Source organism: Aquarana catesbeiana, linkage group LG02 (genome assembly GCF_042186555.1).
Source record: "Aquarana catesbeiana isolate 2022-GZ linkage group LG02, ASM4218655v1, whole genome shotgun sequence".
Classification (NCBI taxonomy): domain Eukaryota; kingdom Metazoa; phylum Chordata; class Amphibia; order Anura; family Ranidae; genus Aquarana; species Aquarana catesbeiana.
The window spans coordinates 178390442-178407881 of NC_133325.1; the positions used below are offsets into that span (position 1 = coordinate 178390442).

General features: G+C 44.8%; 1 protein-coding gene across 2 annotated transcripts in view; it reads left to right on the plus strand.

Annotated features, from left to right (window-relative positions):
* The first annotated feature begins 419 nt into the window (after positions 1–419).
* GLS2 (glutaminase 2) overlaps positions 420–17440 on the plus strand; it is a 116484-nt gene continuing 99463 nt past the window's right edge. Inside the window, exon 1 of one of the 2 annotated variants that reach the window (XM_073613925.1) lies at positions 420–1033. In XM_073613925.1, the coding sequence (XP_073470026.1) occupies positions 897–1033 (137 nt within the window). In that variant the 5' untranslated portion in view covers positions 420–896. The remainder of the gene's footprint in view (positions 1034–17440) is intronic. The other variant, XM_073613924.1, reaches the window with a different exon arrangement.

Sequence of the window (17440 nt, forward strand, 5' to 3'; positions counted from 1 at the left end):
TTGAATGGGGCCACACCACAACCATCCTGCAACTTTGTGCAATGCATGGATGAAACTGGTGCACAGGTCGCTTTTCAGAGGCTTGGCAGTATATCTGCATGTGTGAACCAGCCCTAAGACAAAAGCATTCAGTGTGTAGTCATGCAAATACATATGGTGAAATGAGGATTTTCCAGGATGTGTGTTTATATCATAGAGCAGAATGGCTGAACAGCAGCACTGCCGTGTATGTTTATGTGTGCAGAGGATAAGAGCGCTCTGAGTAAGCAGGTGTCTGAAGCTGGGTATGCAGATGATGAAACTGATCATGGGGGTGTGTGATGTTCAGAAAAAAGAGACAGTTTCCCCGTCCTCCCACCTGCCCTTGGTTGAGCTTCTGTTACTTTAGGTCACACCTCCATTCCTGCCTGATTGGGTGCTAGGGAGGCCTTTACAGGAGGCTTGCCGGTTATCTGGAAATAGCTATAGTGTAGCAGCCGGAGGTTCCTTAAAGGGACTGAACTCTCTTGGGTGCTGTCACACATCTACAAGTGATGACATGTGTCACTAGAGCAGCATTAGCTACTGAAAAGGATTCTTGTCTTGTGATTTCAGCCCTGCTGTGTAGGCTTCAGTAGAAAATCATAAAACCTTCTGCAGACTAGAAAGCTATAGTTTTATTAGCTCTGTTAGCTACTAACAGCTTTACATTTGCAAGTTTGCACATCAGACATTAGCAACTCTTGCTGGACTATCGTCAATCACTTACTGTTCCCTCCATCAGCTTGTGCTGCTACAGAACATCAGTCAGTTTGGCTGTTGTTGCATTAGCCTATGCTTGATTCACTTACTGGACTTTCCTGCTCACCCTTCATCATTGGATCCTACAGTCACCTCCGTGGACCCTTCAGGCAGCAATGTTCTTTCTGAGGTGCAAAAGAGGGGGCAACTTGAGATTACTCTCGCGGATCTTCACCTCTGGGACAGAGCATAACCTTTGTCGTCCCTTTGGGGAACACAAACCAGGTGGAACCGGTCTGCACTACAAAGAAATGTAAGTTTTCACTTAAATTGGTTAGTGTTAGGATTGTCTTCTTTGGTCATGAACAGCCTGTTGACAAATAAAGAGCAGAGGTGTTGATATAGGGCAATTAAGGGTCAAGGGCCCGAACAAATGCCACATAAAATAAACAATAAGGCAGTTATTTCACAAACGGTACAATCTCTGGACCATTATTTAACTATTTTGTGGATCGACAGATCTATTAATATGATCCTTTCCTTGACTCACAATTGCTGTGAAGCCACAGTTATTACCCAGGGCTACAAATGTCCGGCTCAAAACATCACATAATAATTATATAATATTTATTTCCTGTGCTTTATCTTAGTCGTTGTTTAGTTTTGTAAATCACCAACTTTTCCTTTCAAGCACAGTGGCTTAGTGGTTAACACTTCTGCCTTGCAGCATAAGGATTCCCCGTTGGAATCCCAATCTCAACTCTATATGCATGGAGCTTGCATGTTCTCCTGTGTGTGGGTTCCCTCCAGGTCTTCTGGTTTTCTACCACACTCCAAAGACCAAAGACATGCTGGTAGGTTAATTGATTCATGTTTATATTGGCCCCAGTATGTGTATGTACAGTATGCATGTGAGATGGGACCTTAAGCGCCTTCAGGGCAAGGATTAAAGTGAATGCACATTATGTAAAGTCCTGTGTAAATTGTCAGTGCTTTACAAGTACCTGTAATAAATACATAATAATTAAATAAATTGTGTAGAATTGGGTAGATGGGCATCTGAAAACCTAGTTAGTAATCTAGCAGGTATTTGCATCAACTGAAATCCTGAACCCTCCACCTAGCATTATCATGCTCGTATCATAACACAGATGTGCCTATAGAAGTGTTATGGCCTAAATGCATGTATTCTCTTTCTAGTTTCAAGTTCAGCCTTCCTGTTACATTATTAGCCCCGATCACTGTTAACTGTCTTTCACTTTCCTCTATTACAGTGCAAGCACCACTGCATGGGTGCTCATGAACTGTTATATACGTAGGTTGTCTCTTTGACGTAAAATAGAGTTAGCACATGCTTTGTGAAGGCCATATCTGGGTACATATGGTTTACTGAGGCTCAGCGTTCCTTATCATTCACTGAACAGACAATTTTGTTACCACAGTCATAGAGAGGCTCCTTGCTCTGTTTTTTTTTCTTAACTGACAGAATGGACTTATGCACAGAGGATAAGGTGCAAAGCCCAATGTTCTGTGGTCTGGCCATGCATTTAAAGTATATCTTAAATCCAAACTATGTTGTAGATTTTTTTCTGATTTGGATAGAGTGGGGAGGGATTAGAACACTGGTCAGATTTTTATTGTTGTCTGCAGGGCCGGTGCCAGACTATTTTGCAGCCTAGGCAAGACCATTTACTTGCACCCCCCATCAGCAATGTTATATTTGTGAAGAAATATAGGAGGTAAAACAAACTCCCCTGAATGAACACATGGCTGGAACAGGCTTACCAGTCCAACTGCACCATCCAGGGAAAGAAACAAAGGGTAGTACCACCAGTGCCTCCACAAGGCCAAATGACCTACCAACCCACCCTATATACTCCCCACGGGAGAGAACGCACCGCCCACACCAGTATTCCTTCTGCTGCGCGGTGCTCTCCCAGTCCAAGACCCATAGCAGAACCAAAGTCCATTGGTGCCATCTAGAAAGAGGGCAGGGTGACAGCATATTGAGCTCCAGACTTTGGAGCCAACAGGGAGTGTGAGACAACCTGTCTGCATGACCCCAAAGATCCAGGCACCCAAAAAAAAAAAAATACAACAGGGACTACTGTAGGTCAAGGTCAAACAGTACGAACCAGCGGCCGTGGCTGCGCCCTTGACAGGCGGCTGCCTAGTTCGCATAGTGTTAGCACTGGCCCTGGCTGTCTGTGTTCCTGTTGGGGTATTAACCCTCCCCAATTGTTCTGGTGACCAACTACACCAAGAGTAAAAGTGAGAGAAAAAAAAAAGTATTGGCTTTAGTTATACTTTAAGTTTACAAGTTAACATACATGCTTGCTTTGGGCTAATAGGAACGGCATCACCTCAGACATCAGTTGTCCCAAGACATCATAAAAATTAAACCTTTAAAACTTTAAATTATTTTTTTACAAAGGGGGAGGATTAGAATCTCTGTCAGGTTTTTTATTGCCCTCTGTTTCCCTGCTGGGGAAATGTACCTTTACTTGACAGTGTGCCATAAGGGCAGGAATAGAGTTGGTTTGCGCCAGAACTCTCAAACATCGCAAAAGTTCAGACCCGAACCACGAACCCTAATAAAGTCTATGGGACCCGAACTTAAAAAATCAAAAGTGCCCATTTTAAAGGCTTATATGCAAGTTATTGGCCATAAAAATGGTATGGGGGCCCAGGTACTGCCTTGGGGGCATGTATCAATGCAGATTTTTGTAAAAAAAAGTTTGTTTTTAAAGAAGCAGTGCTTTTAATGATGCTTAAAGTGAAACAATAAAAATGAGAAATTCCTTTAACCACTTTCTGCAAACCGCCATAGCTATACGTCGGTAGGAGGAAGTGGATGTACTGTTTTTCAGAGCTGGCGGTCGGCTATCTGGTGATAATGGCCGATCCGACTCGGCAGCAACCATTCAGCTGTTATTCTAGGCAGCGGGAGTGGATGTCCCCCGCTCCCACCGCTCTTCCTGGGCCTCCCTTCCCACCGGGAGATCTGATCCACCTTCCGTTGCGGTCCTCGTTTACCGCTCTGGCCGGCGACAATGCTCCCGGAGTTACTTCCGGGTATTGCGGGCTCCGGCACTGTGATTGGTTGGAGCCGCGATGACATCATTCCCGCGCATGCGCGGGAGCCACTGGTAACGGCACACTAACGTACGTGCTGTTGCTTCAGTGTGCAGGTGCCGATGACGTCGGCACATGCAGATACAGGGGATATCTCCTAAACAGTGCAGGTTTAGGAGATATCCAGGGTAGCTACAGGTAAGTCTTATTATAGGCTTACCTGTAGTAAAAAGTGGTTGTAAAGGGTTTACAACCACTTTAAGTGGTCAAAGTGATTATAAAGGCTCGGTTTTTATTTTTTTTAAATAACAAACATATCATACTTACCTCCACTGTGCAGCTCATTTTGCACAGAGTGGCCCCGAACATCCTCTTCTGGGGTCCCTCGTCGGCTCTCGCGGCTCTTCTCCGCATCAGATAACCCCCTAGGAGAAGTGCTCTCCCGGCGGGGGTTACCTTGCGCTCCCGAGTCAAGCATTTGCATCCATAGACTGCTTCTTCCCAGTCATGACTGCTTCTCCCTAGTACTTGTGAGGTAGGTTGGCATCCGACAACATGCACCTGGTCATTTCTATAATGTCACATACACACACGAGCGAACTTTTCGGATGGACCGAGTCCGGCGGACAATCCGACCGTGTGTGGGCTTCATCGGACTTCCGACGGACCTTTTCGGTCGAAAATCCGACGGACTTTAGATTTGAAAGATGTTTCAAATCTTCCTGCCGGAACTTCGCCGGACCCAGTTCCTATCGGGAAGCCCGTTCATCTGTATGCTGGTCCGACAGACCAAATACGACGCAGCAGCTACAGCACCTTCTCGCAAGAATGTTTCCAGCGCAATCCTATCACGCTGGTTCTCGGCGACAGGGTACTATACATCTCACGCTCGCTGCAATAGGAAAAACACATTTTCCTATTGTGGTGAGCGCGAGAGGGAGGCGACAATGTCCCTTAGGTCTGGTATGGATTTTAATGGGAATCCCCTACGCCGAAAAAACGGCGTGGGGGTCCCCCCAAGATCCATACCAGACCCTTATCTGAGCACGCAGCCCGGCCGGTCAGGAAAGGGGGTGGGGACGAGCGAGCGCCCCCCTCCTTAACCGTACCAGGCCGCATGCCCTCAACATGGGGGGGTGGGTGCTTTGGGGGAGGGGGGCGCCCTGCGGCCCCCCCACCCCAAAGCACCCTGTCTCCATGTTGATGAGGACAAGGGCCTCTTCCCGACAACCCTGACCGTTGGTTGTTGGGGTCTGCGGGCGGGGGGCTTATCGGAATCTGGGACCCCCCTTTAATAAGGGGGCTCCCAGATCCCAGCCCCCCCACCCTATGTGAATGAGTATGGGGTACATCGGGAAAAAAGTGTCAATAAAAAAACACACTACACAGGTTTTTAAAGTAATTTATTAGGCAACTCCAGGGGCCTTCTTTTGACTTCTGGGGTCTCTTCCGACTTCTCTGCTCTCTCCGGTTCTTCTTCCTCTCTCCGGTTCTTCTACTGCTCTCCGGCCTCTTGATGTCACCCAGTGGCCCCACCCCTGCCGTCATAAAGGGAGGGGCCACCGGGTGACATCACCCAGTGACCACGCCCCATGCATATATAAGTCATTGCGCACCGTTCACACAGCATTACAGCGGGAGAGAGCTTCGTGTCAACATCAGACGAGTCAACATCGTAAAAGAGCGGCAAAAGAGAAGAAGATAGCGGAGGAGTCCGGCAGAAGAACCGGACACCGGGAGAAGAGGCTGGAGAGTGGGAGAAGAGGCCGGAGAGCGGAGAAGAACCGGAGAGAGCGGAGAAATCGGAAGAGACCCCCGAAGTTGGAAGAAGACCCCCGGAGCTGCCTAATAAATTACTTTAAAAACCTGTGTAGTGTGTTTTTTTTATTGACACTTTTTTCCCGATGTACTCATTCACATAGGGTGGGGGGCCGGGATCTGGGAGCCCCCTTATTAAAGGGGGCTCCCGGATTCCGATAAGCCTCCCGCCCACAGACCCTGACAACCAACGGCCAGGGTTGTCGGGAAGAGGCCCTTGCCCTCATCAACATGGGGACAAGGTGCTTTGGGGGAGGGGGGGCCGCAGGGCGCCCCCCTCCCCCAAAGCACTCACCTCCCATGTTGAGGGCATGCTGCCTGGTATGGTTCAGGAGGTGGGGGCGCTCGCTCGTCCCCACCCCCTTTCCTGACCGGCCGGGCTGCGTGCTCGGATAAGGGTCTGGTATGGATTTTGGGGGGACCCTCATGCCATTTTTTTGGCATAGGGGGGTTCCCCTTAAAATCCATACCAGACCTAAGGGCCTGGTATGCTCCGCGACAGGGCTCGCAAGGTGTCATACTCGCCGATAAAAGCGTCGAGATTGACTTCCTTTTCTAGTCTCGTCGTACCTCATCACGTTCAAAATGAACGGACTTTAGTCCGTGTGTGGGCAAGTCCGTTCATTCGGAAGTCCGCCGTAACTCCGTCGAAAGTCCGTCGGGAAGGCCGGCGGACCTAGTCTGCCGGAAAGTACGGTCGTGTGTAGGCAAGTCCGTCCGTTCGGAAAGTCCGTCGGGAAAACCATCGGACCTAATCTGCCAGAAAGTCCGGTCGTGTGTACAGGGTATTAGAGTGCAATTTTTCCTTTCTGCTACACCATTTCGTTCAGGAGTGTATGGTGTGGTTGTCTGGTGTACTATTCCTTGTCTCTTCAGGTATGAGGCCATTTCTTTGCTTATGTATTCTCCTCCATTGTTGGTGCGTATACTGTAATTCCTGGTGTGCGTTGGAATTTGTTGCTAGACATGGCAATGAACTCTTGAAGTTTCTCTGATGTTTCATTCTTGTGTTTCATCGGATAAGTAGTTGTGTACCTGGAATAATCATCAGTGAAAGTCAGTAGATATCTGTTCCTGCCTGACGTGGGAGTTTTCATTGAGCCCCATATATCACTGTGTATGAGCTGCAGGGGGTGGGAAATTTTTCTTTGAGATGCCTGTGAAATTGGAGCCCATGTGGCTTTTGCTTCAATACAGCATTTGCATTTCATGAGCACTTTGCAAGGCATTATTGTCAAATCTTCTGATAAGCCTCTCTTTATAATGTCCTGTATAGCTTCTGGACTTATGTGCCCCAGCCGCCTGTGCCATAGGTGAATACATTTGCTGTGTAGGTCTTTAGAGGCTATATTGGCTTGCTGGTCTGTGGTGATGAGTGTGTATAGTTGATCATTCGGTTTTCCTTTTGCGAGGAATTGCTTATTATTGTGAATTGTGCATTCATCACCCTGGAACTTAACTGTGAGACTGTTGTTTGCAAGACTTTTTACTGAAAGAAGGCTGCCTTTTTAGTTCTGGAACATACAGCACTTTCTTTACAAGGATACTGTGCTTGCTTTGTGGTGTATTGCTTTTCAGGTAGCCCTGGCCTTTACCTTCGGAAGTGATGCTTTTCCCGTTTGCTAGTGTAGCAAGGTCTTGGGCCTCCTTCGGTCTTAAGAGAACCTCCAGGGCCAGAGATAGCTGACATTTTTCTGTATGTAGTGTGTTGTGAGGCATAGTGGGTGCAAAGATGGTGAACATCATTGGGCGCCAGACACTTCTTGGATGTAAAAGAGGTTTTATTTCTCTTAACAGTCCTTTTGTATTTTTTGGGGGAAAGAGGGTTAGGGCCAGGACACCCTTAAGTAGTTGCAAGTTCAATTAACTGACTCCAAGACTTCAACAGGAGGACAGCTGTGCAGGGAAAGGCCTCCAGCAAGAAGCCACATCTGCACATGCATGAATGCTGTCTCCTATGGCAACAGTCTCTAACACAAAGCGTAATAGTTCTTTAAGCTTCACTACAACTTCTCCTTGTAATTCTTCCATACACTGAGCTCCCGGTCTCCCACTAGACCCTCTGATTCACTGCCACTGAATCCCTTGAGCTCCTTCAATCTTCACAGTGGTATCTTCTTCAAGTGTCACCCCCGCTTCTTGGCTGGGTCCCTAGCTTGGCACTCTAGATACCTCTCAAGCTTCACCCATGGTCCACTCGGACCCTAGCTTGACACACAAGGCTGCTCTGCAAGCGTCACCTCCACTGGCTAGGTCCCTGGCTTGATTCCCACTGAAGTTTCCAAATTCTTCCCCGGTTGGCAACAATGCTGCTCCAGTACTTGCTTCAGTTACTCACTGTGGTCCCTGGTAATAAGGTGGATAGTCCCTTGCTGGCGAAAGCTTCCCCTCTACCTTCGACCACGACAGGTTCTCCGGCCGGCAGAACTGGCACTTTTGGTTGGACTGCAAGCCACAGTCCCAACCCTGCCCAGGATAGGCCCACGCTCCAGCCTAGCATCCCGGGCAATACGACACACGTCCACCCAGACAGCCGTTCAGGTGGCACAGACCATAGATCACCTGACTCCACCCGAATATATAGGTTCTCCCGTCAGGCCAAGGGATTCAAGAAAACCCCTGCCCATTGGCTGAGACACCCCACATACCCATAACCTGAACTTGGGTTGCCCTTCTCATATCTAGTATCACCAAGTACCTGGCCACCTAGTGGTAGAAGAGAAAAGTGCAACAAGGCCAAACTCAGGGAGAAATCAATAGATCTCTATCAATCAACCAGGATTACTACTCCTGGCAAGTAAATTTGTGAGGAGCTCCGTGCCTAAACTACAGGGTGCTACACTAGGAAAACTGTCTTTTGCATAATAATCAATGTTTGTGAAGAAGGTCTCATCGCTAGTCATGTGGCTTGTTGCTCCTGAGTCTGTGCACCAGCCGCGTGGCTTGCCACTTTGTGTTACTTTAAAGGTGTCCCTCCATGATGTGTCTGCAGTTTCCTTTGTGATTGCTTTGACTCTTTCTTTTGTGAATAGCTCTAGCTTTCATTGCTGGGCTTTCCAGATAGAACAGTCCTTTTCTAAGTGACCGGTCTTCTTATAGCGAAAACAGTCTCTGCTTTTTTGTTGTGCCTTTGTACATCTTAAGAGCATTGGCATCATGGTGCGTATTTTTTTTTCTTCTGTCATATTCATCAATTAATTTCCCTTTGACATATCCTAGTGTCAGCTGCTGCTCGGGTCTGGTTTCTAAAGCGTTAATAAGAGCAGTATATGTCTCTGGAAGGCTGCAGAGGAGCTGGGCAACAATATGGTTATCTTTGATGTTCTCTCCTATGATGCGTAGCTGTTCTATGATTTCTAGCATAGAATTCACGTGGTCACACATTTGCTGGCCTCCTTCAAGTCTCATCTTGTACAACTTTCTTAGCATAAACAGTTTGCTGTTTAGACTTTAACACTCATGCGGCTTTTTTAATGAAGCCCAAATATCTTTGGACATTTTCTCTGTTCTTATGTGGATAAGCTGGTCATCTTCCACTAGCAAGCGTATAATCGCTTTTGCTTGTCTATCCTTCCTATCCCATTCCTCCGTCTCTCCGTCTGTGGGTCTATCTGTATTCAGCATTTGCCACAAGTCATCCTTGGTGAGAAACACTTCCAGTTTAAACTTCTACAGCTGGTAATTGGCATTGTTCTGCTTTGCGATTGCAAACTTCACATCTGAACCACTTGCCATCTTCTCTGTACTCACTGAGTATTCCCTCCAGTCCTGGACTTGTAGTATCCTCTCCAATGCCTAGGTGCCTGGGACCCATAACCCATTAGCAGGTTATCAAATCATGCGCTTGTAAGCTTGTTGTATGCAGAGAATACTTTACTTTCATGAAGGATTAGCAATGCATGTCTTACAGCATTAGGAAAACATGACACAGGAGCATCTGAGTACATAGAGAGAGGATAGACAAGCACTTCCTCTGGTTACCTTACCATAGAATACACATTATAACACTGCAGTGCCACCTACTGGTATAGATAGGTATAATGAATATATATAGTTCACATTAGAGAAAGCTACTTGCTGTTGCTTCTTTTAACACAAACATGGTCATTCAATCGAGGACTGGATTTTCACAGCATAAAAATGCCTAATCTGGAGGTATCGAAATACCTCAGAATTTGGCAATTTATTCTGTTCTTGCAGTAATGAAAGGGGTTTGAAACCAGTAGAGATAACTTGATGGTGCAATCTGGTTAAATGAAAGGCAGGTCCAATAATGAGGGGGAGTAGGGGAAGCCTTTTAGGTGTTTTTTTTTTCCAGCTTGCCTGCTGAAGAAAAAAAAACTACCAATCTATGGCCAGCTTAGGAAAGCTCTCCAGCAGTCTCTTTATTATAACGGCTTCCGGACCAGCCGCCGCAGTTACACTGCGGCAGGTTGGCTCCCCTGCACGAACCACCATAGCTGTATGTCGGCCCTTTAAGACGCCTGAGGCGTGCACGTGTGCCTGAAGCGTGTCCCCGGAGCCGATGCGAGTGCCCGGCGGGTGCGATGACCGAAGGGCACCTGCGATTGCTCGTTACTGAACGAGAACGGGGATGTGTGTGTGTAAACGCACAAATCCTGGTTCTCTCAGGGGAGAGGAGACTGATCGTGTGTACATACGAAGTATGAACACCGATCTCTCTCTTCCCCTAGTCACTCTCATCCCCCCTACAGTTAGAACACACACAGGGAACACAATTAACCCCTTGATTGCCCCCTAGTGTTAACCCCTTCCCTGCCAGTGTCATTTATACAGTAATCAGTGCATTTTTATAGCACTAATCGCTGTATAAATGTCACTGGTCCCAAAATCGTGTCAAAAGTGTCCGATTTTCAGCCGCAATATCGCAGTCTCAATAAAAATCGCTGATCGCCGCCATTACTAGTAAAAAAAAAATAATAATAATAAAAATGCTATAAATCTATCCCCTATTTTGTAGACGCTATAACTTTTGCACAAACCAATTAATATATACTTATTGTGATTTTTTTTTACTAAAAATATGTAGCAAAATACATATCAGCCTAATACATATCGGCCTAAACTGAGGAAAAAAAATGTTTTGTTTTTTTTTATATTGGGGATATTTATTATAGCAAAAAGTAAAAAGATGTGTTTTTTTTCAAAATTGTCGCTCTTTTTTTGTTTATAGCGCAAAAAAGGTGGTCAAATACCACTAAAAGAAAACTTTATTTGTGGGAAAAAAAGGAATTCAATTTCGTTTGGGTACAGCGTCGCACGACTGCGCAATTGTCAGTTAAAGTGACGCAGTGCTGTATTGCAAAAAATGGCCTGGTCATTGAGCAGCCAAATCTTCCGGGGCCGAAGTGGTTAAAGGATCAAGTAAAATGACTATAGTAAAGGTAGCAAACACGAGAAATGGCCTTCTATACTGTTTGAATGTATGCAGCATGGACCTCTAGAGATGTCTTGAAGGTTATATTATACTGAAATGTTCACCAGCTCCAATATAATAATGTTCCCATAAATACAGTCATGTCTTTTTGACTTTTTCTTTACATGACCATCCAGAATTTTAAGTTGTATGTCCTTGGCCAAGTTTTGTTTCTGGTGATAAACTGTGCACATTTGCTTTCTGTTGCAATGCTATGCAAGCATGTCTCTTAACCACTTAGGCTCCATGCACACTGGAGCTCATAAACGGCCGTTCTGAACGTCGGATTGCTGGCAGGAAAACGCTGCTTTAAAAATTCGATTTTATCAGCATTTTGCATTGCCGTCAATGCACGTTTAGCGGCGCTAGCTTTTAACTGCGTTTCTCTGCCTCTATTCAAAATCAATGGTTCTCTATGGGAGCCCATTGATTTGAATAGAAGTCGCACCAGAAGATCATTATGGTTATCTTTGATGTTTATTGATGATCATTACAAGCGACCTGTGTGCTGAGGATGAAGGGGAACCCCGCCACAATGAAAAAAAAATTGAAGTGGGGTTCCCCCCTTAGACAATACCAGACCCTTCTGTCTGGTATGGATTTTAAGGGGAACCCCCTTCGCCAACGCACACCCGGCATTACAGCGGAAGAGAGCGTTGTGTCAACATCGGAAGAAGAGCAGAGGGGAGAAGATGACGGAGAAGACCGGGCCACCATCCTGACCACAACACCACCTGCCTAGAGTTTGCATGTTCTCCCTGTGCCTGCGTGGGTTTCCTCCAACAGTAAAGTTAGCCCAATTTTTTTTTATATTGTGAAAGATGATGTTACGCTGAGTAGATTGATACCCAACATATCACGCTTCAAAATTGCTCCCGCTTGTGGAATGGCGACAAACTTTTACCCTTAAAGATCTCCATAGGCGAAGTTTAAAAAATTCTACAGGTTGCATGTTTTGAGTTACAGAGGAGGTCGTCTAAGGCTAAAATTATTGCATTCACTCTACCAATTGCGGCGATACCTCACATGTGTGGTTTGAACACCGTTTTCATATGCGGGCGCTACTCACGTATGTGTTCGCTTCTGCACGCAAGCACGTTGGGACGGGGCGCGTTTACATTTTTTTTTTTGTATTATTTATTTTACCTTTTATTTTTTCTTTTAACACAGTTTTGATTGTTGCCTAGTGGACTGGATCAGCTCCTGGCTACTAATGTCTTGTGCCCTCCATAGTAGAAGATTTTTTTCCTGCCCATCTTGAACTTTTGGGTATTGCAGTCCACCGTGTGCATGCACCAGCTTCCCCTGTTGCAGGTAGCATAATATAAACAAGTGTATAGCTTTATCATAATGGACATAGGTGTACAGACCCAGAAAATCAAGAGCAGATATATTATCTTGGAGAGATATAAGAAACAGTTATTTAAAGAGGAACTGCCAGTCTGCTCACATAATTGTAATAAAAACATCTTTGCCATTCTGAAGCTTCCCTCCAACCACTTTGCATATTTTATACCTACTGTGATTCTGTACTTGCCAAATATGCTGCCGAAATCTCCCTCCACTGAGTCTGGCTGCTATTTTACCTGTGGGCAGCTGAAGCTGCTGCCTGTTCCCTTCCTGGATTTACACAGACACACAGAAGCAGATCTCCAGCTCTGCAGCCCTGCAGCTTTCATTGGCCCTCTTATGACTTATTGCCCCTCCCTTCCTGGCAAAGTCTCACGAGATGAGACATGCATGATGTCATAAGCCTAGACTTTTTACCAGACAAGAAACAGAAAGTGGGCTGTATAAGGTATTTACTGGCAGAAAAAAATGGAAAGTTGAAAAAATGACTGAAGGTCCGTTTTGATTTCAAGTGATACATAAACACTGGCGCTGGTGTCATGATCGGCCCCAGGTGTCCTGTTTTTTCTCTTGCATCATCCTATGGAGTCACCATTGCAGAGAGTTGTGTCACCCTACACTGTGTGGATCAATAGAAACACACAGCCTGTAGCCTAGGGTGGCCAAGCACTCCCCTGACCTTCTCTCCTCCAAGCTAAAAACTGACTGGAGACAGCAGTGTCTAATGTTAACTTTTTCTTGTGTAGGCTGGAAGTTCAGAGAAGCAGCACTGACCCAGCAGAATTGATAATCATTGTTAATACTGGAGTATAAATTTTACAAAATAGTTTACTGAGGAATGGTTATTTCATTGTGCTCAGTGTGATAAAATACAAACGGCTGAGGGTTTAACACTAACTTTTCAGCATCCACCAAAAAGGGATATCAGTTACGAGTGAAGTGTTAATGTATTATATTTAACTGTCAGCCCAAAGCCTATGATCCAATTTACTACATCTTAGTATACAAACTGGGGGATAGTGCAGGTTTTCCCTTAGGAAATGTTACAAATGCTGATTGTTCATCTAGTAAGGAAAAAAAATGTATTACTTTTGAAGGTGAAGGAGTTATATATTAATATAGCAATGCTACATATGCTGGTGTTATACAACTTCCCAATGCATCATAGATTTCTTCTAATTTTGTAACCTCTGTTGGATACTATCCATCTGACAAGGTGAAATAGTTCTCTAAACGCAGAAGTTATTACACCAGCCAGCATGTGAAATTCTATATGCTGGTAATTGGGGCATGAAGATTCCGGTGATAAACACCCGTACATATGCTGCAGTTTTTGCTTAAATAGCACTTTGTATGTGTTTTCTAGACTCACTTGTTTTCTTGGTGAATTCTTAGCAGGTCAGTCACATTTTTTTACAACAACAAACTAGGACTGGACCATCCGCTTTTAAGATCAGTGTGTTTGATCAGCTAGACAGGTTCTGGGATTGCTGTGCACGCACACAGCCAAACACGAATGCAGGCCCACAATGCAAGAGTACTGTAGCAGTTTATCTCTGCCCTTATTCATTTGCTTTAGTAAATCAGGCCTGGTATGGTGTGTCGAGCCATTCTTATTCTTATACTTCAGGCACTAAAACACATCAAATTCTCAGTCTGTCAGCTATCTGGAAGACAATTTAATATTCATGCCACTTTTAGGACCCACTGTAATAGTCCATAAATATTTCAGTCCTTAATTAAACATGGTTAAAAAGTAAGGACATAAAGTGGTATGAAAACAGGGACAAAATCTGACTTGTTTAATGCTTAAAGTGCACCCCTTCAGCCATATTTATAAAACGATTCACACATCTATAAGCTAATACAATGGTGCCTAGAGGTGGCATTTACATTAAAAGATCTTCATCAAGAGACAGGAAAAAACTGGTGTTTTACTGTTGAATGCATATGAACATTTTTTTGTTTCTGTTCAATAGACTGCATAAATGAAAAACATGAACAAGGTTTAGTGGTGTTAAAGCTGTAGTAAACGCTGAAAATAAAAGAGAAAACTTCCCCAAGTCAATGGCACTAATGAGAGTATGCACCACATACTAGCACATTATGAAAGACTTACCTTAAAACAAAGCCCTCCAGCGGCACGTTGTCACCACTGATAGGAGCATTCCCGGCCGGCAGAATACAGTGGTTACTACTAATAGCTATAGCCACTGGCAGTAACTGTATGTAGAAAAATCCGACAGGCTAATTGTACCCAAGTTGATTGATCGATCAACTTGGGTACAATCAGCCTGCTCTTACATGGTTCGAATCTCGGCCTGTCCCTGCTGAATCGGCCGATATTTGAACTGTCTGTTCCCGGCTACACACTAAATTCTCCCCACCTGCCCACCTATTAGAGCGTTTTGGCCCTAAGTTGCTGCTTTCATTTGTTTGCTAACGCCAATTGCGTAGCTTGTATTGCCAGCACCCGGGACAAGGCAAGTAATTTGCGCCCCCTAACCTGTGGACTTTTAGCACTCCCCGAGTGCCTTCCCTTCCTACAATAGTACTGACCAGCCTGATTCTTATACTGACCACTACACTAACCTACCTGATTCCTATACTGACCGCTAAACTGACCAACCTGATTCCTACACTGACCACTACACTGACCTACCTGACCACTACACACTACACTGACCTACCTGATTCCTATACTAACCACCTGATTCCTACACTGACCACCACACTGACCTTCCTGACCACTACACACTACACTGACCACTACAGGAGGGGGCAGCCAGTAGTGACACACACTGGCGTGGAATTTTGACCCCCTAAATGTTGCGCCCGGGTCCACGCCCCCCTCCGCACCCCCCACGCTACGCCACTGGCTAACTCAATTACCTAATATATGTAATCCCTTAAGATGCCTCTTTGGACATATTGATGATGATTCTCTCCCCAAATGTTCCAAGCTCTTTCTGTGCTTCGTTCTGTTCTATGACAAGAAGTCCATAGCAATTCACTGGAATTAACCTCATTAATCAGGCACTCCCACTATACAAACTGACAGATGAGGCCAGGGGTTGCCCTATGAAATTTAATAAGATCTGGGATTCATGGGTGAAACTCAGACTGTAGTATACCACCCAATACTTAATGTATTGTTGTTTGGCACTAGGGCCCATTTGCTGACTTCATCGACTACTGTTTATATATATATATATATGTATATATATATATATATATATATATGTATATATATATATATATATATATATATGTATATGTATATATATATATATATATGTGTATATATATATATATATATATATATATATATATATATATATATATATATATATATATATATACTTTGTTTTGTTAGTAACCTCCACCTCATATCTTTAGTTGTGTCTGTGTCATATAGTTGTTACTTTACTATTTGATGATAGTGTACTGAATGGACATTCTGTTTATACTATATTTCAATATCTGAGTCGAGCGGTGTTTGCTCTATTCCCTTTTTTTGTACTTGTAAACCCTGTGAACATACAATAAAGTAAAAAAAAGTTCTCCCCACCCTCATCCAGAGTGCTGCACACTAACTGAAATACTCACCTTCATCCCGGATCTAGCAATCTTCACTGTGTGGAAACCCTACTTATTCACCAAAAACAAGTCCATCCATCCATTCCATCCAAGTACATCCATTGTCAATCACATCATCCATCAATGTAGGTCCACATCAATCATAATGAAGATGGCCGACCCCCATGAAGAAAAAACCCAGTCAACACCCAACCACTCCAGGAGCTTGCCTTACATCGAATGACACTTCACACTCACCCACCGCTAAAGTAAACAAAGGGTGAGTTGTCACCCAGTGATGTCATTGACCAAATCTGGACATATCTAAATATGGTCAATAATGTCACTGGATGACCCTGCCCCTTTGGTTTTTTTAGCGGTGGGGGAAGCAGAGTGTCATTCAGTGCAAGGCAAGCGATGACAGCAGTTGGTTGTCAAACCTAGTAAGGTTTGGGTAGGCCACATATGGGCCCCTTTTCCTGGCCTGCAAGGCTTCACGCTCGGATAAGGGTCTGGTATGGATTTTGGGGGTGGGGGTAGTGTCCCTCTAGTGCCATTGTTCTGACAATGTGCTTCTTTAATTTGACTTATGGCACCATAGAGTACGCAGAAACTGCATTAGTCTAAATGTCCTAAAAGATGAAAAGAAGATAGACCAGCCATTCTCAACCAGCATGCTGTGGACCCCTAGGGTCTCTCCAAAGGTTGCTAGCAGTTCCTTGAGCTGTGGCTAATTTACCTCTCATTTGTTGGTGCTTGCATAATCCCAGGGCCAGTGGCACCTGGCAATGCCATCTGGATGACACCAATGATATTTTTAGCTATCTGTAAAGGTGGCATCCTGGCTACCACGGTAAGGCTGGGTGCACATCTAAGCCGCATGCGGCTCGCAGCAGGGGTCCCTGTTATCCGTTTTAGGGATGAATCAGGGCCGAATTTTTGCCTGAATTGGGCCCTGAAACTGAAGCAAAGACGCACAGGTCCTCTGTGCAATCCGCTCCACAGCCGCCACAGAGATGAGTGACCCAGCTCCATAGAGAGCCAGTCACAATCTCCTGTCATGCGAATTGGATGTGGAAAAAACCCATATCCAATTCGCACTGGTGTGAACCCAGCTTCAGGGAAACTTTCTTCTCATTAGCCCCCAGGCTGCTTTAGACAGCGCTCACCAAATCTGAGACAGATAGGTGATAGAAATTACCTTTCTATTACCATTAACAATCTTTCCTGCCTAAAAGATCATTTTTTTCACAACATACATGTCCTATGGTTCCTCATGGTATAGTAATGATACCTCCAATTACAATAAATAGGCATGTATCTTGTATACAATTTTTTGATTATCTAAAGATGGAAACAAATATCGAAAATAACAGTTTGCTCAAAGCAGTTCTGAAGGCACATCAGATTTATATCTCAACTAGTGTACGTCATTTCATACATATACCCATTTACACTATT